The following is a 23,281-nucleotide window of genomic DNA, read 5'->3' as shown; positions in this document are numbered from 1 at the left end:
TTTTTTTGCTTGGTTTGGTGGCAAATTAATTTGCTGAGAACATCACATTTTTCAACTAAGGGCCTGTTTGATTATTTTCTAAAAAACTAAGAAATAGAAATAAAAACCAAGAAAACTCAAAAAGTACAATTTCATCCATTTCCATCCCTAAAACCCACACACAACATCTAATAAAATATTATTTTTATCTAACAGCTTATCAACCACATCTAATAAAATATTATTTTCATCCAATAACTCATCCACCACATCTAATAAAATATTATTTTCATCCAACAACTCATCCATCACATCTAATAAAATATTATTTCCATCCACAATATCACTCAACTCATCTCATCTCATCATTTCAAACCACTCACATCATCCAATAAGATGGTGACAACTCATCTTATCTCATTAACATTTTATTTCCACCAATTTCATCCCAAAAAGCTAGGAAAATAATTTCCTTAAGCGTGTGTCACATCATCCAATAATATAATGACAACTCATCTCATCTCATCTATTTTATTATTTTTAAGAATGAACCAAACAAAAGAAAACAACCTATTACAAGAAATATGTTTCTTATAATTCATTTCCTTATTTTTTTTTCGCCAACCAAACAACATCAAAACAAGTTTTCTTAAAAAACCACTCACATCATCCTATAATAAGGTGACAACTCATCTCATCTTCATTTCTTTAATTTCCTTCTTTTTTTAGCAAACCAAAAACTCCCAAAACAATTCTTCTTAGAAATAGTTTTCCATTTCTTTGATTTCCTAATTTTTTTAGGCAAACAAACGGACCCTAAGTTCAACCTTGCTGTCGTAATTATATTTGATTTATCTAATCATTGTAACAGCTGAAATCCCTAGTATGACTACCAACCAAATCGTCTATTTGGTAAAAAGCCCAATGTAAAGTTGCAAAATTTCAATTTTAATATAGTTAGTATGGCGATTATTTTAAAGGTTTTTTCATAATAGTCCCTTGTATTTATAATATTTTGAATTAGTCCCTCATACCATTGATATTGCTCTACGTCCCTTGATACTCGAGGTTTTTTTAATTTTTCTCCTTGATTCTCAAGTTATTTTAAATTAATTCCTCAAATCATTGAAATTGTTATTTGGCCCTCAATTCCTAAGGTATTATAGAAGTAGTCTCTCAAATCAACAGTAGAAATAACAATTGAAGAGGATTAATTTAAAACAAATTATGGGAATCAGAGAATTTGATAGTCTAGAATGAAATGGATTGTACTTGACAATCTCTCTAGTTACGACTTCTACTATTAATCTGAGAAAGTAAATTTAAAATGACTTTAGAATTAGAGAAATAATAGCAACTTCAATAATTTAAGGAACTACGCTCAAAATAATAAATATGTAAGAGACTAATAATTAAAAAAATGAGAAAAATGTATTTAGGGCCCCTAAAAATAAAGGGATGTGCCCAGCCCCCCATAGTTTTTCCCTTACTCTTTAACCCCAAAAACCAAAAAAAATTATTCAGCCCCCTTTTCACACTCTCCCAGAAAGTCATCCCCAAAAAACCCGAAAATACCCCTTCCCTTATCTTCTTCTTCTCCTCTATGACTTTCTCCTCCCCCTCTCAATATCCTCCTCTTCCTCCCCCTCCCCCTCCCCCTCCCAGTAGTGGCCCTCCATCGTCGCCCTTTACTTCGACCAGACCCAACGCCAACCTCACCCGCGGCCGGGACCTCACCCGCCACTTCATCCAGCATGTCATCGCCGACTCCATCACGAGTTCTCAAAGAGAGGGATCCACCATGGCGAGCTCTGCATCATCTTTGAGGTGTTGGACTAAATCTAATAAATCTAATCGTGGGCACATATGATTAATCAATGTGTATTGCTATCTTTTAGGATAACCTACTAAAGTGATCAATCAAGTTGGGTTAATGGGTATTTAAATAAGTCATGGGGTTATATGTGCAGAAACCAGGTTGTAATTGTGATTTGTTGAGGGGCCAAATTACAAAAATACAACATCTATAAATAAGGGGTTATGGTCCCTAATCTAGGGTTACACTCTCTAATTCTCTTCACCCCCATCTAGAGAGAAATTCGGCTATAGAGAAAACCCTAAGGTTAGAAGATCCAAAACCCATCTCAAGATTCATCTATGGATTCAGGTATAAGCTTCCGCTCTTTTGATTCTTGTTAATCTCTTCGAATTAATCATTGGCTTATGGTTTTAGATCTCAAGTTTTATGATTCGGATCTAACAAGTGGTATCAGAGCCACCTTGATTTGTTCTAAGAGATTAAGATTAAAATTGGGTTTTTTGATCTTAAAATCTTTGGTTTGGATTCAGTTTTGTTCTCGGATGAACAGTAACTCTTCGGATGAACAGTAAAGGCTGTTGAAATTTTTTCGGATGAACAGTAAAGTTTTTTCGGAGAACAGTAACATTTTGGAATTTTTTGGGTTTTTCTTTGATTTTTTTTCTTGGATCTGGATCACAATTTTTTTTTTCGATTATGGATCTGGTTCTTTGAAAATAAAAATCAAGGAATTTTTTGGGTCTGGTTGGCGGCGGTTTCGGTTTGAAACCCTAAGGGTTCGTGGCGAAAATTAAGGAGGTGGTTACCTCAAACGAACTTCGCGTTCGTTCTCAGGTGAGCTTCACGCTCAAATTCAACCGAACTTCGCGTTCAGTTCTCAAGTGAGCATCACGCTCAAATCAAACGAACCTCGCGTTCGTTCTAAGGTGAGCCTCGCGCTCAATTTAAACGAACTTCGCATTCGTTCTAAGGTGAGCCTCACGCTCAGTTCTAAGGTGAGCCTCGCGCTCAGTTCTAAGGTGAGCCTTGCGCTCAATTCAAGTCGAACCTCGCGTTCGTATTTCAGTCGAACCTCGCGTTCGTATTTCAGTCGAACCTCGTGTTCGTATTTCAGTCGAACCTCGCGTTCGTTTTTCAGTTGAACCTCGCGTTCATTTTTTCAAACGAACCTCGCGTTCGTTCTCAAGTTGAACCTCGTGTTCTTTTTCAAACGAACCTCGCGTTCGTTCTCAGACGAACCTCGTGTTTGTACTTAAGTGAGTCTCGTACTCAATACAGTCGAACCACGCGTTCGAAGTCAAACGAACTTCGTGTTCACTATGGTTAAGCCTCGGCTTTTCATGGGTCCACTTTGGTATACTTAATTTATTTAATTAAGTTATGGGCCCTAATTAAGCTATGAGACCCCAAATTAAGTTTTTTGGAAATTCAGTTGATTTAAATTAAAACTCTTTAATTTAAATCTATTTTGGCTTTTTAATCAATTATTTAATTCAAATATTATGACACTAAGGTATTAAGGTTGTCTCTCACTCCAATTGATTAATTGAAACAAGAAGTTGCCAAAGTAACCTCTCTTGTGTAGATTGTTCATGAGGAATGTGAGATGTTTTGTGTGTATGCTTTCGTGTAAATATTTAATCGGCCTAAAGGAAGGTTAATATTTATTTAGACTGTATATACATCTGCGATGATAAGCATGTGACAATTATAAGGTTTACATGTGAATAATGAATCGATCCAAAGATAGTTTCATTATTTGACATGAGTTATTGTCAATGTTTGATTATTGCAACAAGGTATCACTTACAAGTTAATATTACTGTCCAAAGACTTGATATTAATGTTGTGCCGGTATCTTGGATGGGGATTGTCATTATTTGAATTTTATTGATTATGGTTATTGATGTGAGCATTTGTTGTTTTATTTCAGCTAATGCATCTGCTGCAACAATTTCTGCTAACATCAACTCAATTCCCATGCTAAATGGGACAAACTTCAAGGTTTGGAAAGAGAACATATTAATTGTTCTTGGCTGCATGGATCTTGACTATGCATTAAGAACTGAACAACCCCAACCTCTCAATGCGGATAGCACTCCTGATGCAAAGAAGGAGCATGAGAAGTGGGAGCGTTCAAATCGCATGAGTCTTATGATCATTAAGCGCGGCGTTCCGGAAGCCTTCAGGGGCATAGAATCCGAAGGGATTACTAAGGCTAAAGATTTCCTTGCCGAAATTGAGAAGCGTTTTGCGAAAAACGATAAGGTAGAAACAAGCACGCTCTTAGCTCGCTTGATTTCAATGAAGTATAAGGGCAAAGAAAATATCAGGGAGTACATTATGGAAATGTCTCATATTGCTTCAAAGCTTAAGGCACTTAAACTCGATCTTTGTGATGAGTTATTAGTGCATCTGGTTTTGTTGTCTCTTCCTGCACAATTCAATCAATTTAAGGTCAGTTATAACTGCCAAAAGGAGAAATGGAATCTAAATGAGCTTATTTCATACTGTGTGCAAGAAGAAGACATGTTGAAGCAAGATAAGACAGAAAATGCTCATTTGGCCTATGCCTCTAAGGATAAGGGCAAGAAAAGGAAGAATGATAATGAAGCTGCTAAGGGTCCAGTTCAGAAGAAACAACATAAGGATAATCAGGGTTGTTTCTTTTGTAATAAACCTGGACACGTAAAGAAGGACTGTACAAAATATCACGCCTGGCGTGATAATAAGGGTACGTTCCTTGCTTTGGTCTGTTCTGAGGTTAATTTAGCTTCAGTACCTAGAAACACTTGGTGGTTAGACTCTGGTGCTACTACTCACATAAGTGTTTCTATGCAGGGTTGCCTGAGCTACCGAAAGCCAAGTGATGTTGAAAGACACATCTTTGTGGGCGACGGACAATCGGTAGATGTGGAAGCAATTGGGCACTTTAGGTTGTTGTTAGGAACTGGTTATTATTTGGATTTAAAAGATACTTTTGTAGTACCGTCTTTTAGACGGAATTTGGTTTCTGTTTCTGTATTGGACAAATCAGGTTATTCTTGTTCATTTGGAAACAGTCAATTCAGTTTATCTTTTAATTCAAATGTTGTGGGAACCGGTTACTTGAGTATTTATGACAACCTATATTTGCTTGATACAATTGCTTCTTACAATGAATCCTTGCATGTGGAATCACGTGGTACTAAGCGTAAATTAAATAAGGAAAATTCGGCGACATTATGGCATAAGCGCTTAGGTCATATCTCAAAAGGTAGAATTGAGCGTCTTGTGTCTGATGGCATTTTGGATTCCCTTGATTTTTCGGACTTCGACGTATGTGTTGAATGTATCAAGGGAAAACAGACCAAAGTGAAAAGATTAGGTGCCAACAGATCTTCGGATGTCTTAGAATTGATACATACGGATATTTGTGGGCCATTCCCTACGGAATCCTGGAATGGTCAACAATATTTTATATCATTCATAGACGATTACTCACGTTATGGGCACCTATATCTTATTCATGAAAAATCTGAGTCTCTGGACATGTTCAAAGCCTATAAAGCTGAAGTTGAGAATCATGGGTACCTATATCTTATTCATGAAAAATCTGAGTCTCTGGACATGTTCAAAACCTATAAAGCTGAAGTTGAGAATCAACTCAACAGAAGAATTAAAACCGTTAGATCTGATCGTGGTGGTGAGTACTATGGTAGATATGATGGTTCAGATGAACAATGTCCAGGACCATTTACTAGATACCTAGAAGAATGCGGTATCGTCCTACAGTACACCATGCCGGGTTCACCTAGCATGAATGGTGTAGCTGAAAGACGAAACATGACTCTTAAGGATATGGTAAGAAGTATGATTGCTCATTCTTCTTTACCAGAGTCTCTCTGGGGAGAAGCACTTAAGACAGCAGCTTACATTCTGAATAGAGTACCAAGTAAAGCAGTTGCTAAAATACCTTATGAGCTTTGGACTGGTCGAAAGCACAGTTTAAAGCATTTACATATTTGGGGATGTCCAGCTGAGGCAAGGTCTTATAGGCCAAATGAAAAGAAATTGGACTCCAAAACAGTTAGCAACTACTTTATTGGGTACTCTGAATGCTCTAGGGGCTATAAGTTTTATGATCCCATACTAAGGAATATTTATGAGACGGGAACAGCAACATTCTTTGAGGATGTTGAGTTTGGGGGGAGAAATAAGGTTAGAGACATTAGTTTTGAGGAGGAATTGGCTTCAGATCCAATCCATACAGTTACTTTTGACAATATTCAGGTTCCTATACCTGTTGTTGCTCAAGAAGTAAATCAAGAACCTCAAGATGATAATGTTGAACAACTCCCTGTTCCAGAAGAACAAACTCAACAACCTCAAGAACCAGTGCCATTAAGGAGATCCACGAGAGAAAGGAGAAATGCTATTCCGGATGATTATATTGTATTTCTCCAAGAACATGAGGAAAGTAGTGGAATGTTAGAAGATGATCCAATCAACTTCTCTCAGGCCATGAAAAGTTCTAACTCTCAACAGTGGATTGATGCCATGAATGAAGAGTACAAGTCTATGCAAGACAATAAGGTTTGGGAACTTGTCCCATTACCAGAAGGTGCAAAACCAATTGGTTGTAAATGGATTTTTAAAACCAAGCGGGATGCAAATGGTAATGTGGAGAGGTATAAGGCACGTCTTGTGGCTAAAGGCTATACTCAAAAGGAAGGTATTAATTATACAGATACTTTCTCTCCGGTTTCATCGAAAGACTCTTTCAGAACAATCATGGCACTTGTTGCTCATTATGATCTTGAGTTACATCAGATGGATGTTAAGACTGCATTTCTCAATGGCGACATTGATGAGATGATCTATATGGTGTTAAGACTGCATTTCTCAATGGCGACATTGATGAGATGATCTATATGGTGCAACCAGAAAACTTTGTATCAGGAGACTCAAAGAATATGGTCTGCAAATTAAGGAAATCTATCTATGGACTCAAGCAAGCTCCTCGTCAATGGTATCATAAGTTTCAACAAATAATTATCTCGTTCGGTTTTGAGATGAACATTGTTGATGACTGTGTATATCACAAGTTCAGTGGGAGTAAGTATATTTTTCTGGTTTTGTATGTGGATGACATCTTGCTTGCCACTAATGATATAGGCATGTTGCACGAAACCAAGAGATTTCTATCAAAGAATTTTGAGATGAAAGATCTTGGGGACGCCTCTTTTATATTAGGGATCCAGATACATCGAGATCGCTCTCGGGGTATTCTTGGATTATCACAAAAGAGCTATATCGATAAGGTACTTAAAAGGTTTGGCATGCAAGATTGCAGACCAGGTGACACCCCTGTTGCTAAAGGAGACAAGTTTAGTCTCAATCAGTGCCCTAAAGGTAACCTTGAAATTCAGGAAATGCAGAAGATTCCTTATGCTTCGGCTGTAGGAAGTCTAATGTATGCTCAGGTATGTACGCGTCCGGATATTGCGTACATTGTTGGGATGTTAGGCAGATACTTAAGCAACCCTGGTATGGATCATTGGATAGCAGTCAAAAGGGTTATGAGGTATCTTCAGAAAACAAAAGATTACATGCTCACATACAGAAAATCAGAGAAATTAGAGGTCATTGGGTATTCGGACTCTGATTTTGCTGGATGCCAAGATAGCAGGAAGTCTACATCAGGCTACATTTATATGTTAGCAGGAGGAGCTATATCATGGAAAAGTGTCAAACAAACACTAGTAGCTTCCTCCACTATGGCAGCAGAATTTGTAGCTTGCTATGAGGCATCCAATCAGGGAATATGGCTGCGAAATTTTGTCACGGGACTGCGCATTTTGGAAAATATGGAAAGACCACTAAGGTTATATTGTGACAATAAATCTACAGTAATGTATTCCAATAACAACAAGAACTCAACTAAGTCAAAACATATTGACATTAAGTTCCTGGTTGTGAAAGAAAGGGTATAGAGTGGACAGATATCCATAGAGCACATTGGGACAAACTCCATGATAGATGATTCTCTTACTAAGGGATTGCCACCCAAGGTCTTTCATGAGCATACTGCTCATATAGGTGTGATATTATTTGAGGATATTATGTTTTAGTGGGAGTTTGTAATTATGGTGCTTTATGTTTGGTTGTATTGTCTGATCAGAATAAAGTATTCAGTTAAGACACTCTGTTACATTATGTTTGGTTTTGACCTCACTAAAGAGGACCAGTTGAAAATAGACATGTACTGATCACATTGCATGTAATTTTCATGCTGCACATCCATGATTGATCTTTGTCGTTTGATTGTATTGGTATATGTGACCATTGATGGGTCGAGTCACGATAAATGTGACGAAGACCGCTTTGATCCTATATTGATATAGTCAATGGACAAGATTGTTCGGAAATACCTTTTCAGTGATAGCAATTTTGAGCTCATAAGGTTATACACAATTTAAGGAATCATATGGTGCCCAAGTAGGAGATTGTTGGATTAAATCTAATAAATCTAATTGTGGGCATATATGATTAATCAATGTATATTGCTATCTTTTAGGATAACCCACTAAAGTGATCAATCAAGTTGGGTTAATGGGTATTTAAATAAGTTATGGGGTTATATGTGCAGAAACCAGGTTGTAATTGTGATTTGTTGAGGGGCCAAATTATAAAAATACAACATCTATAAATAAGGGGTTATGGTCCCTAATCTAGGGTTACACTCTCTAATTCTCTTAATCCCCATCTCAAGAGAAAATTCGGCTATAGAGAAAACCCTAAGGTTAGAAGATCCAAAACCCATCTCAAGATTCATCTATGGATTCAGGTATAAGCTTCCGCTCTTTTGATTCTTGTTAATCTCTTCGAATTAATCATTGGCTTATGGTTTTAGATCTCAAGTTTTATGATTCAGATCTAACATGAGGAATCTGTTAGTTTCTAATTCATTTCAATCTTTCAATACCATCTGCTCGAATTGTTCGATTTTCAGTAATTTATAGTAATTTGGTGAAATGGGTTGGTTGAGAATTTGATGATTAAATCTTGTTTCAGTGATTTTGGGTCATTGAAAGCTTGTTTGTTATTTTCGATCAACTGTGTTATTGAGAATTTGGGGGTATTTGATTGAATTCTTTCAGCTTCTTTTCTTTGACTAATTAGTCCAATATAGTAAAAGCTAATTTTTTTTTTAATCTCTTTCTTGTTTTGCAAAATTCGCTTACTTGATGCACTTCTTTCTCAATGTTTCTCATCTTTTTCATTTTAGAGCTGAAGTTCTCTTGCGGTGATTTTTTTTGTGGTTGCTAATAACACTTTGCTGCACAGATTCTTACTACGCTCACTGTTGTTGGTCAAATGAAAGAGCATTTTTACTCCACACAAGCGTACACTTCCAGGTTTGATAGGTTTCTCAATTTTAATCGTGTCTTTTGATATATAAAATCGGCTTTTATAGAAGATGACAAGTCATGATTTATTACTGATGCAAGAGAGATGATCCTGAGATCAAAGACTTATTTGATAATATTGAGAAAATGAGAGGAGAGTTTGCATCTATTGTAAGGCCAAGATTAGAGTTGGAGGCTCCTAAACCAGTAAAAAGCTCAGCAAAGGATTCATCTAAAGCCGATGATGCGAAAGATTCGCCTAACTCTAAAGGAAAGTGAATCTCCAGAGCATGTTACAGCAAGAGGATACTCATTTTACCATGGAACTGACCTGTCTGAATTTGTTGATGCAAGTGGAGATTGGACTAATGAAGATATCTTAGGTTGGGAGTATGATGGTGATTTAATATAGGAAGTTCTAGTGATTTATAGTAGCAAGAAAAACTAGCCCATATTTTCATTGTTTGTACTCTTTATTATGATACTGTTTGTACTCTTTTTTCTTATGTAGTTTCTCCAGAATTGCTTGTAACGTGTCATGTTTCATTGTTCAGTTGATTATACTATGTGTTCTTGTGATTTGCTTGTACTTAGATTAAAATTTAATAAAATATATTGTCTATTTAGTGATCAATTTTTAATGAAATGTATGTTAACTCTCCTCATAACATGTTAACTCTCCTAATAACATGTTAACTTTTCAAATAAACATGTTAACATTCATTATAATTTGTTAACTTTCACTGTTACATGTTAACTTTCATAATAATATGTTAACTTTTTTCATAATATGTTAACTGTCAGCTGAACATGTTAACTTTTACCAGAACATGTTAACTATAATAGTTATATGTTGACTTTTAACTGAACGTGTTAACTTGTTAACTTTTACCAGAACATGTTAACTATAATAGTTATATGTTGACTTTTAACTGAACGTGTTAACTTTCCTCCTAGTATGTTAACTTTTCATACTGTATGTTGACTTTTAACTGAACGTGTTAACTTTCCTCCTAGTATGTTAACTTTTCATACTGAATGTTAACATAAAGCAGCGAAAGTTAACATTTAGTATGAAAAGTTAACATACTAGGAGAAAAGTTAACACGTTTAGTTAAAAGTCAACAATAACTATTATAGTTAACATGTTCTGGTAAAAGTTAACATGTTCAGCTGACGGTTAACATATTATGAAGAAAGTTAACATATTATTATGAAAGTTAACACGTAACAGTGAAAGTTAACAAATTATGATGAATGTTAACATGTTTATTTGAAAAGTTAACATGTTATTAGGAGAGTTAACATGTTATGAGGAGAGTTAATATACATTTCATTAAAAATTGATCACTAAATAGACACAATATATTTTATTAAATTTTAATCTAAGTACAAGCAAATCAAAAGAACACATAGTATAATCAACTGAACAATGAAACATGACACGTTACAAGCAATTCTGGAGAAACTACATAAGAAAAAAGAGTACAAACAGTATCATAATAAAGAGTACAAACAATGAAAATATGGGCTAGTTTTTCTTGCTACTATAAATCACTAGAACTTCCTATATTAAATCACCATCATACTCCCAACCTAAGATATCTTCATTAGTCCAATCTCCACTTGCATCAACAAATTCAGACAGGTCAGTTCCATGGTAAAATGAGTATCCTCTTGCTGTAACATGCTCTGGTGATTCACTTTCCTTTAGAGTTAGGCCAATCTTTCGCATCATCGGCTTTAGATGAATCCTTTGCTGAGCTTTTTACTGGTTTAGGAGCCTCCAACTCTAATCTTGGCCTTACAATAGATGCAAACTCTCCTCTCATTTTCTCAATATTATCAAATAAGTCTTTGATCTCAGGATCATCTCTCTTGCATCAGTAATAAATCATGACTTGTCATCTTCTATAAAAGCCGATTTTATATATCAAAAGACACGATTAAAATCGAGAAACCTATCAAACCTGGAAGTGTACGCTTGTGTGGAGTAAAAATGCTCTTTCATTTGACCAACAACAGTGAGCGTAGTAAGAATCTGTGCAGCAAAGTGTTATTAGCAACCACAAAAAAAATCACCGCAAGAGAACTTCAGCTCTAAAATGAAAAAGATGAGAAACATTGAGAAAGAAGTGCATCAAGTAAGCGAATTTTGCAAAACAAGAAAGAGATTAAAAAAAATTAGCTTTTACTATATTGGACTAATTAGTCAAAGAAAAGAAGCTGAAAGAATTCAATCAAATACCCCCAAATTCTCAATAACACAGTTGATCGAAAATAACAAACAAGCTTTCAATGACCCAAAATCACTGAAACAAGCTTTAATCATCAAATTCTCAACCAAACCCATTTCACCAAATTACTATAAATTACTATAAATTACTGAAAATCGAACAATTCGAGCAGATGGTATTGAAAGATTGAAATGAATTAGAAACTAACAGATTCCTCAAAGATGATGCAGAGCTCGCCATGGTGGATCCCTCTCTTTGAGAACTCGTGATGGAGTCGGCGATGACATGCTAGATGAAGTGGCGGGTGAGGTCCCGGCCGTGGGTGAGGTTGGCGTTGGGTCTGGTCGAAGTAGAGGGCGACGGTGGAGGACCACTACTGGGAGAGGGAGGGGGAGGGGGAGGGGGAGGAGGATATTGAGACGGGGGAGGATATTGAGAGGAGGAGAAAGCCACTGAGAAGAAGAAGAAGAAGAAGAAGAAGATAAGAGAATAAGTATTTTCGGGTTTTTTTAGGATGACTTTCTGGGAGAGTGTGAAAAGGGGGGTGAACGTTTTATTTTTGGTTTTTGGGGTTAAAGAGTAATGAAAAAACTATTGGGGGCTAGGCCACACCCACTTCATTTTTGAGGGGTCTAAATACATTTTTCCCTAAAAAACTCTTTTATTAATCGAGTCCAGGACTCCAGGTGTCATGACAAAAAGTCAATAAGCTTTAACCAAAACATTATCAAAAAAATAAAATAAACACAGCATATATGCAATAAGAACCTCCAATATAAATATCTTATCAAGAAAGCATCAGAAGCTCCATGGGGGCTCACGTGATTGGCAAAATAAAGAAAAAAAAATATCTGGACATAAATAATTGATAATAAATTCCCAAAATAGACCCGTACTCATCTCGACTCTCAAATATCTCATCGGGCGTGAATCAAAACTATCGTTGAGCGAAACCCAATTATTTACATTTTTGTCCTCGGATCAGATCTAGGTTTCGTCTCCTTCGATCGATCCATCGCTTTGATCGGTCTCTGTTGCTGAATCAAGATGGCGTACGGAGAGCAAATGACGACGTTCGAGGATTCTGAGAAGGAGAGCGAGTTTGGATACGTTCGAAAGGTAGTTGGATTTTCTTTTTTTTTATCGATCTTTTTGTTGTCGCGATCAGTGATCGATTGATTGGAGCTTAGTTAAGTTGATCATAAGAATTTGGTGCTTTTTACCTGGATTTGAACTTCAATTAACTTGTCTGCTAATTTTGCTCAATTTTGTTTGGTTTTTTTTCGTTATGTTACTTCACATCTACTGATTTTAGCATTCTAGGGTTCTTTTGGGGTGAGACTGTGAACTGTGATCTTCTTTTTTTTGACTGTGAACTGTGATCTGCTTAGTTAAGACGTTAATTGAAAAGGTTTGGTACTTTGGCTGAGCTGATCATAAAAATTTGAAGTTTTCTGACCTAAGATTTGAGCTTCAGTTAACTTCGCTGGGAAGTTTACTCAAGTTTTGTTAGATTTCCCAATATCATCTACTGGTTTTTTAAGAGGTTAATTGAAAGTTCAGATTCTTATCATCTAGAGAATGAATTGGATTTCAGTCGTGTATAGCTTCTTTCTGTTGATTGAGTTGTGAAAAAATTTCGGATCTTGACCCTGTGTTTTCATGTTTATATCCGTAAAAATTTCGGATCTTGACCTCAAGTGTGTATGTAGAGTTGATGGAAATAGATCCTCCAATATTTATGCTTAATCCTGCCTCCTTATATTCTCTTTGGTATTGCATGAACAAGTTGTCTTTCCTAAGTATGCTATAACTCTGTGCTAATATATTGCAATAAAAGCCTAGCTTATTATAGCTGAGTACTATCTTAATATTAGTATATTGCATTAAAACCCTAACTTATTATAGCTCACAGCAATCTTAATTTGTTATATTTAACACTGAGAATTGGATGCTTTTTTCTTTATTCTGATCCATTTACCTATAGTTTTTTGTTGAAGTGGGCTTTGATTGAAACAGTCAGAATATACCAGTAACATGATAATACTTGACCTTCTCAATCTTCAAACCTGTCATTTTCTACGTTCTACATCAAAGTCGTTAATTTAGTATAGTTTTTGGTTCATAAATTAGCTATGAGTCTATGACTTGGACTTACTTGAATTAAGGAAATAGGTAAAAAGGAAAAAATTATGTGCCGATGATCAAATAAAATATATCTGGCATAATATGACATTTTTATGCAGAAAACCCCAAAAAGATTAACAGAATCATGACAAGGATGAGTCATATCTGTGTTTTACTTTGTTTCGCATCCGGCAAAGTAAATCTAGATTCTGGATGATCCATGATAAAGGAACCATATGGATATCCATGTTTCCCCAGGCAGATTTTCGTCAATTTCATCTAACATGTGCTAAATGCGAATGCCCAATAAGAATTGAAGACGTACATAAATTTTATACCGTTCGTTTCTTCTCTCGATTCTCTAAGTGTTCTAAAACACTCATCTTAGTTTTCTTTATATTAAACTCTGGGTCTTTTCTTTGGAAATGTAAACATTTCTGTTGAAGCTTTTCAATGATAATCATGAATTATAATTTGTGTGATGGATAGGTTTCTGGGCCAGTTGTTGTGGCAGATGGAATGGGGGGTGCTGCTATGTATGAACTGGTTCGTGTGGGTCACGACAATCTCATAGGGGAGATCATTAGGTTGGAGGGAGATTCAGCCACCATTCAAGGTACTCTTTTTTTAATTAAATTTCAGCACATAATTAGACTGCAAATTTCGTAACACTTTTTTTACGCGATGTTTATTTATATTTTTATTTTAGCGCCCTCTCATTTTATAAAGAGAGCTTATATTAATTTGTTTGTTACTATTGGTTTCCAGTCTATGAAGAAACAGCTGGGTTGATGGTGAATGACCCAGTCTTGAGAACTCATAAGGTATTTATAATCGTTGGCCAGTTTGGTTAGTATACTGATGTCCTGGTATACCATTGTATAAAAAGTTGCTTCTCTCTTGCAGCCTCTCTCAGTTGAATTAGGACCTGGGATTTTAGGCAATATCTTCGACGGGATTCAGGTTTGTTACAACCCTAGCTCTCAGGCTACTATATCTGCTTGACTCTCAGCATGTTCTAGACAACTAATAGATGATGGCTATGAAATGTATCTTGCTATTGAAGTTTGACGAGAGAAGCAAATCACGATCTAATTCAATTTTCTTTGCATGTCAAGGACCTAGAATATTAAAAAGTTATTTAATTTTGATTCTTTGTTTGTTTGAGCATTACGATTTTTCTTTTCTTCTACTTCTGTCTACATTTTTTATTATATTTCAAAGTATACTAATATATTATCCACTATTAACCACCTTCCTATCACTCTTCCTCAACACAGAGACCTCTGAAAACTATTGCCATAAGGTCTGGTGATGTCTATATCCCTCGTGGTGTTTCTGTTCCTGCACTTGATAAGGATGCACTGTGGGAGTTTGAGCCCAAAAAATTAGGTAACTTCTGGTCCTTTTCTTTTTTCCATTGTATGTTAGTTAACACTTGACCAGCCATTTTAGCCAGCATTAGTTCATCAAATTCAAAAGATTGATTCTTTCTTTAATTTTTCCAGCTGTTGGGGATCTTGTTACTGGTGGAGATTTATATGCTGTAAGTGTTAAAGGACTTTCATAGACTCTATTGTATTTCCTTTTAGAACAATGGTAGAGGAATGCAATTTATGCTTTTTTAAGTCCTGCATTATTTCTAATGTCAATTACTTTGTTCTGCAGACTGTTTTTGAGAACACTTTGATGCAACACCATGTTGCTCTTCCTCCTGGTTCTATGGGGAAAATTAGTTACATTGCCCCAGCTGGTCAATATAGCATTCAGGTTAATATGAAAATTCTGTTTAAGTTTGTTTGCTTCCTCTTATTGTACCCTTCGACCTTCCCGAAGGTCTTATTTCTATACTTTGGGTGAGAATTACTATGTAATGATGGGTATGTAATGTTTTCAGGATACAGTACTTGAGCTGGAATTTCAAGGTATCAAGAAGAACTTTGCTATGCTTCAGGTACATAACTACTTAATTATTATCTTTGGAGTTTGGTCTAAAAAATGCACTAAAACCCATCTTATTTTCACTGCAGAGTTGGCCTGTGCGTACACCTAGGCCTGTGGCATCAAAACTTGCTGCGGATACACCTCTTCTGACTGGACAGGTGAATATAGATGATTCAACCTTGGTGGATTAATGATCAAGTTTCTTCTTTTTATTTTTGATTTGAAATGCTTCTGTTCTTACTATCCCTAACGTTTTTAATAACCATCTTCAGCGTGTTCTTGATGCCCTTTTCCCTTCTGTACTTGGAGGCACTTGTGCTATACCTGGAGCCTTTGGTTGTGGTAAAACAGTTATTAGTCAAGCACTTTCAAAGGTAACTTTATCGGATATTTAATTTGGATAGTTCTCGGAAATTTGAATGTTATATAATTTGTTTTCTCCCTTTTGTTCTATATATTTTTGAACTTATCCTTCTTACCGCTTCCAGTATTCTAATTCGGATACGGTGGTTTATGTTGGGTGTGGAGAAAGAGGGAACGAAATGGCAGAGGTCTGTATTTTTCGTATTATTTGCCAAAGCTTTTTGTTGCCTGTTTCACATTATTGTGTATGATTTCGATAACCCTTATCTCAGGTGCTTATGGATTTTCCTCAATTAACAATGACATTGCCTGATGGTCGTGAAGAATCTGTCATGAAGCGAACTACTCTAGTGGCAAATACTTCTAATATGCCTGTGGCTGCTCGTGAAGCCTCCATCTATACAGGTAGTTTTTTAATGTGCTTTATGTCCAATGATTAAGGGAGGTCTCCATACATGGTTCTCTTTTCGATTCATCTCTGATTCCCTCAGTCTATATAAGGAGGCAGCCATCTAGAAATTTGGAAAATCTTCATCTTCTGGCCTTATAATAACATTTCGTTTGGAAATCACCTTTTCTTTCTTTTGACTCCCACTCAACAACATGGATGCCCTAACTAACATTCATTTTCAAGCATAGTTACACGGTACACGCTACATAGTGGGTCCAATGATTATGGTTTCGGTCTTCCCAAAATTATGGACAAGTGCGGGCCTGACAACACATTGGCTAATTCAAACCATATCCTGTTGTTTATGTCATTTTAGCTCATTCAAACAAGGAGCTTTCCCTCCGAATTTATATTAGATCGAGAATTAATCTATAGGAGCATGATAAAGATGCTGACTTCTGCAGGTAATTGCATTCTCACATTCATGCATTCATAGTGATGTTGGGCAGATGCCTGGAGGAAAGAAACTCCCATGCAAAACATAACAAAAAAGAACAATCCAAATTATTATATTGCCACCTTGATTTGTTTGTATTCCCATACAAATGAAACGTGAAGGAACCATACAACATTCTTTTTGCTACTATGGTAATTATTTTTATCTAAGGAATTTTGCTTTTAAGGTGACACTCTTCTAAAGATGCATAGCCTCCAGTTTATATGTTGTTTTTTAAATTGTTACTCTATTGCCTAGCTATTCAATTCTGTCATATGTCTTCAAAGACCACTTACTCTAGCTATTCTTTAATATTCAGGTATCACAATAGCTGAGTACTTCAGGGATATGGGGTACAACGTGAGCATGATGGCTGATTCTACCTCCCGTTGGGCCGAGGCTCTGCGTGAAATATCTGGCCGATTGGTACTTATTTGGCCTATCTCATTCTATATGCTAATTTTGTTAAATGAAAATGGGTAAATATGCCTACAAGTGAAAAAACACCATGATGCATTCAATCATCTTTGTCCTTTGTTTGATTAATACATACCTTTTCCTGAGTAAAGGTCACAGATAGCCTGGTTTTAAAGTAGGACCTTCTTCACAACCCCTTTACCTCTGAGATAGGTCGCAATGGTGATTAATATGTACTTGATAAGAGGAATTCTTAAATCTTAAGTTATCTATGTGTAAAAAAAACTCGAAACGTGTACATATGTAACAATGTAACATATGTTAATGGTGCTTTTCCTTCTCATTTTCTTGGTTCCTTTGGATTCGAATGATGATTAGAAACTGAAAAGTGGATTGTATTTGCCTTTTCCCTTTGCTTAGTTAGTAGTCATTCAAGATAGGATCCAAAGGTTTATCACTTTATCCAATGTGGAAAATTGGAAAAGGAAGCTGACTTTCAAATATAGTTGTCTTGTTTAACCCAATTTTCTACAGATTATTTTATCCGCTAACAAATTTTTTCTTAACTGTTTTTGACTTCCATTCTATTTTTCATCATACTTTTGCTACCTATATATTTTTTATGTTACTTCTATATTTTCTTGTTTACATATTCGATATGAGAATTGAGTACATCAAGTCTGGCACATGGCACTTCTTGATCAATGTTGATTATTTCAGGCGGAAATGCCTGCAGACAGTGGTTATCCTGCATATCTGGCATCACGTTTAGCCTCCTTCTATGAGCGTGCTGGTAAAGTGAAATGTCTTGGTGGTCCAGACCGGACTGGTAGTGTCACAATTGTTGGTGCTGTTTCTCCTCCAGGAGGTGATTTTTCAGACCCAGTAACTTCTGCAACCCTTAGTATTGTTCAGGTAAAAGCTAAAACTGTGTGCCCCTTTTACAAAGAATATTGCTCACTTTTGTCGTCATCAGTCACGTATCATCTATGCCTCGTGCAGGTGTTTTGGGGACTGGATAAGAAGCTAGCTCAGAGGAAGCATTTCCCATCAGTGAATTGGCTTATATCTTATTCAAAGTACTCTAAGGTTTGTTCTTGCGCTTTTCAATTTTTATGCAGAAAATGATAATGCCATAGTTGCTTCTTATATCTTTCTGAAGAAAAGAGACTTGGTTCATAATTATTTATGCAATCGTATTATTAAAAGTTTCACGGGAACTGCCAAGAAAATTAAGCATAAAATAGCTAAGAAAGGTTTAATGATGGATCATTCTCCAACTGGTATTTGAGCTCCACTTTTTCAAGCTGATCTGATTGAATGAGCTCCAACTGTAACATTTTTGAAGTCAGATTCATGATGAGCAACGTTTTCAGAAATTCATGTAGTTCTCCACTGTTGAAAACTCAAAATTTCGGACTTTGCATCCTTCTTAATAAATTTATAAATACTGTGGCTTCTGCTGAGCACCTAGCTGGCAAGGTCTAACTCTTCATCCATATATTTTTTCTGAAAACTGATTTGCCTTTTCTTGTTTCTGACATGATTTCTTTATTTACAGGCGCTGGAATCTTTCTATGAGAAATTTGATCCGGATTTTATTGACATCAGAACGAAGGCTCGTGAGGTCCTTCAGAGAGAAGATGACTTGAATGAAATCGTGCAGGTACACTTGCTCCCCAATTAAAACTGCTACTTGTTTTCTTGTCTCTTTTATAACGTTCAATTGTTCATTAGCTGCCTTCTGATCTTTACGTTTCTTATTTTTGACTGGGTTGGCTTAAAAGAAACTGAAATCCACACGTACTTCAGGAAATTGATTAGATGGAGTTCTTGGGAGTTCTGGTGTTATCCAATTTTTATGTCAGAACTTGTTCAGAAAAGTGTTTTGTGCTCATATTCATGGTTTTTATCCGAGAATTAATGCTAGGATTTGTAACATTCCATCAGAAAATAGGTTACAGTTAATTATAACGAACTGTGTAAACCAAAATTATGGATGGCTAAGAGACTTCCTTCCATATGAATTTCGTCCTATAGTTTTACTTCTTTCTGTCTACTTGTCAGATAGATGGTTTCAGCTTGGTAAAATATATAACTAAACAATAACGAACACCCAAAAATATCGACAAAAGAAGATGCAAAATGTCAATTGTCTGTGACCAGTGGCGTAGCTAGAAACGGGTGCATTTTTTGTTTTTGTTCTTTTTTTTTGGGGGGGGGGGTGGGGTGGGGGGGGGGTGGGGGCATTGTAGTTTCATTGCAATTATCTTTGAGGGAAATCAGGTAAAGTGGAGGGGTTTTGAGCTCGACTCTCTAGTTTTAAGTTTTACCTTGTTTGCATGACGGGAAAGGGTTATGTGTCACCCAAAAAGATGAAGTGGCAGTGTTTCACTGTAGTATCAAATCCCTCCAAATAGATGTTGTGGATGTTCCCTTTCCACCACGTTTCCTTGATATCCGATTTTACGAAAATCATCCCAATACCTGCTTATTCTTAAAAAAATAATTTAAAAATATTATATTAATAATTACATTCAATGTTATCAAGATTTTTTTGAGAGAAAAGATAGGGTCTCAAATGCTAAAACCCCGGCCTAACATATATACAAAATGATTGTTTATAAAAAGAAAAAGAGTACTCTCAACTCGAAAGGTATAGTCAAAATTAATATAACTAACCATAAAAAAGTAAATAAATTAAGTTTGAAAATGACAATTAGGGACAATTACAAACCTAACGATTTACCATTTCTTTGAGATTGTTGCATATTTTCCTTTCCGATTATATGATACATTATACTGCACCTGCGTGACATTTTATAACTAGTAGTTTTAAGATTTATTATAATATGTTTTTGCAAGATATGTACTTTAATGTTTTATAAGGTATTACTTTATTTTTCATTTCTTCTTATAGAACAATTCAGTCATAATTGTTAGTATATAGAATAAACGAGGCCCTAGGAGTTTATGAGAAATAAATGTGATAACCATAGATGGAAAGCCCACATGAGTTTCCATAAGAATAGGAATTACAGGATCAAAACCCCAAAAGCATATTATTTGAAGAGAACCAGGACTATTTTGTCAATTAAAAAAAAAATCTTATAATCAATGTTTTAAGTATTAGATATTGGGGAAATATTAGACCACCAAAATTCATATCGGATTGCGGATATTAGGGAAATAATAGTGATACGTATTAAATATCGGAGTGTCGTATCATATGATGTGTATATATAATATAATGTCCTAAAATATGATCGAAATACACGTAATAAAATCTAAGCATATAAAAATGTAAACAATGTATGTTTAGGATCACTAACTAATTGTAGAAAATTAGGGAAAAGAGTTTACTAGAATTCTGTTGAAAAACTTAGGTTGGAATTTTTGCTTAAAAAAACATTAAAGAAATTTTGCTGAACTTTATTGTCTATCGACAAGTCGATATAAACAGATATATTGGACAACATCTCGGCTAATATATCGGTCATGTCAGGGATATCACTCTAAAGTAGCCAAAAGCGGCAAACGATATTGAGACGATATCATTTTGTGGCAAACCTTATAAAAGGATATATCGGCGCCGATATATTGGGCTATATCGAGGATATTCCAAACAATGCTCATAATCATTGCTATATGGTATTACAATGCACTATACCTCCAAAATTTGCTCTCCAGCGAGGTTTTTAAGGAGGCGGGGTGGGTGGGGGGTTGCACGTGCCCTCGTGACCCCCTGATGCCAAACGAAGGTGATGACGAATAATTTTTTTTTTTTTTGGGGGCGGGTGTGAACAATACTCTTAAACATTAATTTTTCTCTTTTTAAAAAATTTAAAGTATTAAAAGACTAAATAAAGAAAGATAAATATGTTAGACCAAATTCACTCATAGCATCTAATCTCTGAAAACAATGAAAAAGATTGGTTTCACACGAATGCCTAATAAAAAAAATGGCTTCACGCTAATGGAATCATTCCAAAATCATCTCTTAAATCTCAAATTTTGTTCATCAATTTTCATCTCCCCAATTGGAAAAAAAATACAACCTTAACTAAAGAAAACCCTAATAACAAGTAAAATCCTAACAAATCGATAACAACACATAAAGATCCTAACAAAATAACAACTCCAATAACTAAATATAATAACTTCATCCTAACAAAATATCTCAACTGATAAAAAATATAAAATCCTTAAAATTCATAGATCTGATTTGTCTTGCATCACCCCCTCCCTCCACACATAACTATGACTTATCGAAGCGAAGACCTTTTAAAACTAACTATTATAAAGCTGGATTGGCTTTATTTTGGTCTTTCCTTTTTTTTTTGTTTTTTAAAGTGCCTCCTACAAAAACATACAATAGTCATTTTTGAGTGAAAAATGACTTTTGTAAGGTGTGATGCCTACTGAATATGACATGGTGTCCAAATAATTGTTATAAACAATATACCTACTAAAGTTGCATACATACGTGTCGAGCAAAAGTTAAAATAAGTGGTTTTGGATATTTTAGTTGAGTTCCATCTCGGACTGATTGTTATTATAAATCTCTTGCACTGCAGCTTGTCGGTAAAGATGCTTTAGCCGAAACTGACAAAATTATTTTAGAAACTGCAAAGCTCCTGAGGGAGGATTATCTTGCCCAGAATGCCTTCACTCCGTAAGTGTTAATGTTTATTTGTTGGTTTCATTGCAGCTCATTACTGTTTGAACTTTATTATAGTAATTTTTTTTTCTGCTCTTCTCACCATGGATAAATGCTCTACAGTTATGACAAATTCTGCCCATTCTACAAGTCAGTCTGGATGATGCGCAATATTATCCATTTCAGTGCTTTGGCAAACCAGGTAAATCCTTTTTTTCTTTTGTTTAGTATACCTCTGTTTTCCCTCTGGGTTTATTTGTCAGAGTCGGTTCTCCAAATTATTTCAAAATATAGAAATTTTATTTTTTGCTAATTTTCTTTGGAAGTCAAATTTTCCTTCCCATGCTGGAACTTGGTTTATTAGAGGTTCTGGCAAGCATACCTCCAATGCAAACAACTATACATGTCAAGGATTATGGAGTATTCTGATTGTTGTAATAATCACCCTTAACTTGGTTTGCTCGTAATAACAAGCAAGAGGAGGGGGTGGGGGAGGAAAAAAAAAGGAATATAGAGACGAAAAACTTGCTAGACTGTTCTTCACAATCTTCCTCATTTCTTGGATCGTTGACGTGGCACGACCAAATTATTTAACTTGATGGATATGTTGCAGGCTGTTGAGCGAGGAGCCGGTTCTGATGGCCAGAAGATAACATACAGTGTCATCAAGCATCGATTGGGCGATCTTTTTTACCGCCTTGTGTAAGTTAACGAATTCTTCTACTTTGATGGGACCACGGTTTTGATTATGATTGCAATTTATTCGTTCCAACACTGATTTTAATTCAAAAAAAAAAAAAAATCCACAAAAATAGACCATCGATATCAATTCGAACATTCGCAGAGTCGCCAGAAAAATTTGAACAGATGCCTGCCGAAGAGCAGCAGCGCACGCTGCAACAGGTTCCAGCAAATTATACGATGATCTCACCGTTGGATTCAGAAACCTAGAAGACGAAACAAGATAGACTAAAATCGTCGACGATGGTGCAATCGTAGGGCTTTAGTACCTTGCATTTTCCATAAACATTTTCCCGTCGGTTCGTTTGGTTTTTCCCAAGAGCGGGGGGGTTGCTGCTCATCCTTTATATAAATAGCATTTGCTTAAGAAGAAATTATGTTGCTGGGTCACCAAGCATGTTGTAATGTTGCCGTTGTTGTTGTTGTTGTTGTTTCTCATGCATGTTATTGTTTGTTTGTTTTGTAGTTAAAATAAAAATGTGGATGTATTGCAATAAAGTATTGTTCCACACGCCCACTCTCTTTTAGTGGATTGGTTGAGTAAAGGTTATAAATAGCACTTATTTACCTTGTTGAGTTATCTACTTTTCACTTATTTACCCTCACTTGTATCTACTCCTCTTTACAACTCGGAGAACCCAATATTCACTATTCATGTTATAGTAAATACTATAGTATTATTTATTATAGTAGTAATACTGTAGCAAGCATAAAAC

The 23,281-nt window shown here is 35.6% G+C and overlaps 1 protein-coding gene across 1 annotated transcript; it reads left to right on the top strand.

The window, feature by feature from the left end:
• Positions 12,323-22,547, top strand: LOC109835688 (V-type proton ATPase catalytic subunit A-like). The gene is made up of 19 exons (XM_020403685.1): positions 12,323-12,545; positions 14,043-14,169; positions 14,322-14,377; positions 14,460-14,516; positions 14,834-14,945; positions 15,062-15,099; positions 15,222-15,323; positions 15,451-15,507; positions 15,584-15,655; positions 15,770-15,871; positions 15,986-16,048; positions 16,133-16,265; positions 17,067-17,173; positions 17,885-18,079; positions 18,167-18,253; positions 18,726-18,830; positions 21,742-21,839; positions 21,948-22,026; positions 22,438-22,547. The coding sequence occupies exons 1-19, from the start codon at positions 12,474-12,476 to the stop codon at positions 22,528-22,530; spliced, it is 1,755 nt and encodes a 584-aa protein (XP_020259274.1). The 5' UTR covers positions 12,323-12,473; the 3' UTR covers positions 22,531-22,547.

The sequence above is a fragment of the Asparagus officinalis genome, chromosome 3, assembly GCF_001876935.1.
Source record: "Asparagus officinalis chromosome 3, Aspof.V1, whole genome shotgun sequence".
Taxonomy (NCBI): domain Eukaryota; kingdom Viridiplantae; phylum Streptophyta; class Magnoliopsida; order Asparagales; family Asparagaceae; genus Asparagus; species Asparagus officinalis.
Note: the sequence above shows the minus strand (reverse complement) of the source record. Positions and strands in the feature narration are given on the sequence as shown.

Excerpts from the sequence above, each read along its gene's own strand:
- LOC109835688 (XM_020403685.1), top strand. The coding sequence starts at position 12,474 with ATGGCGTACGGAGAGCAAATGACGACGTTCGAGGATTCTGAGAAGGAG. Across the intron at positions 14,946-15,061 it reads GTTTGAGCCCAAAAAATTAG|CTGTTGGGGATCTTGTTACT; the intron begins GTAACTTCTGGT and ends TAATTTTTCCAG. Across the intron at positions 16,266-17,066 it reads TGAAGCCTCCATCTATACAG|GTATCACAATAGCTGAGTAC; the intron begins GTAGTTTTTTAA and ends TTTAATATTCAG.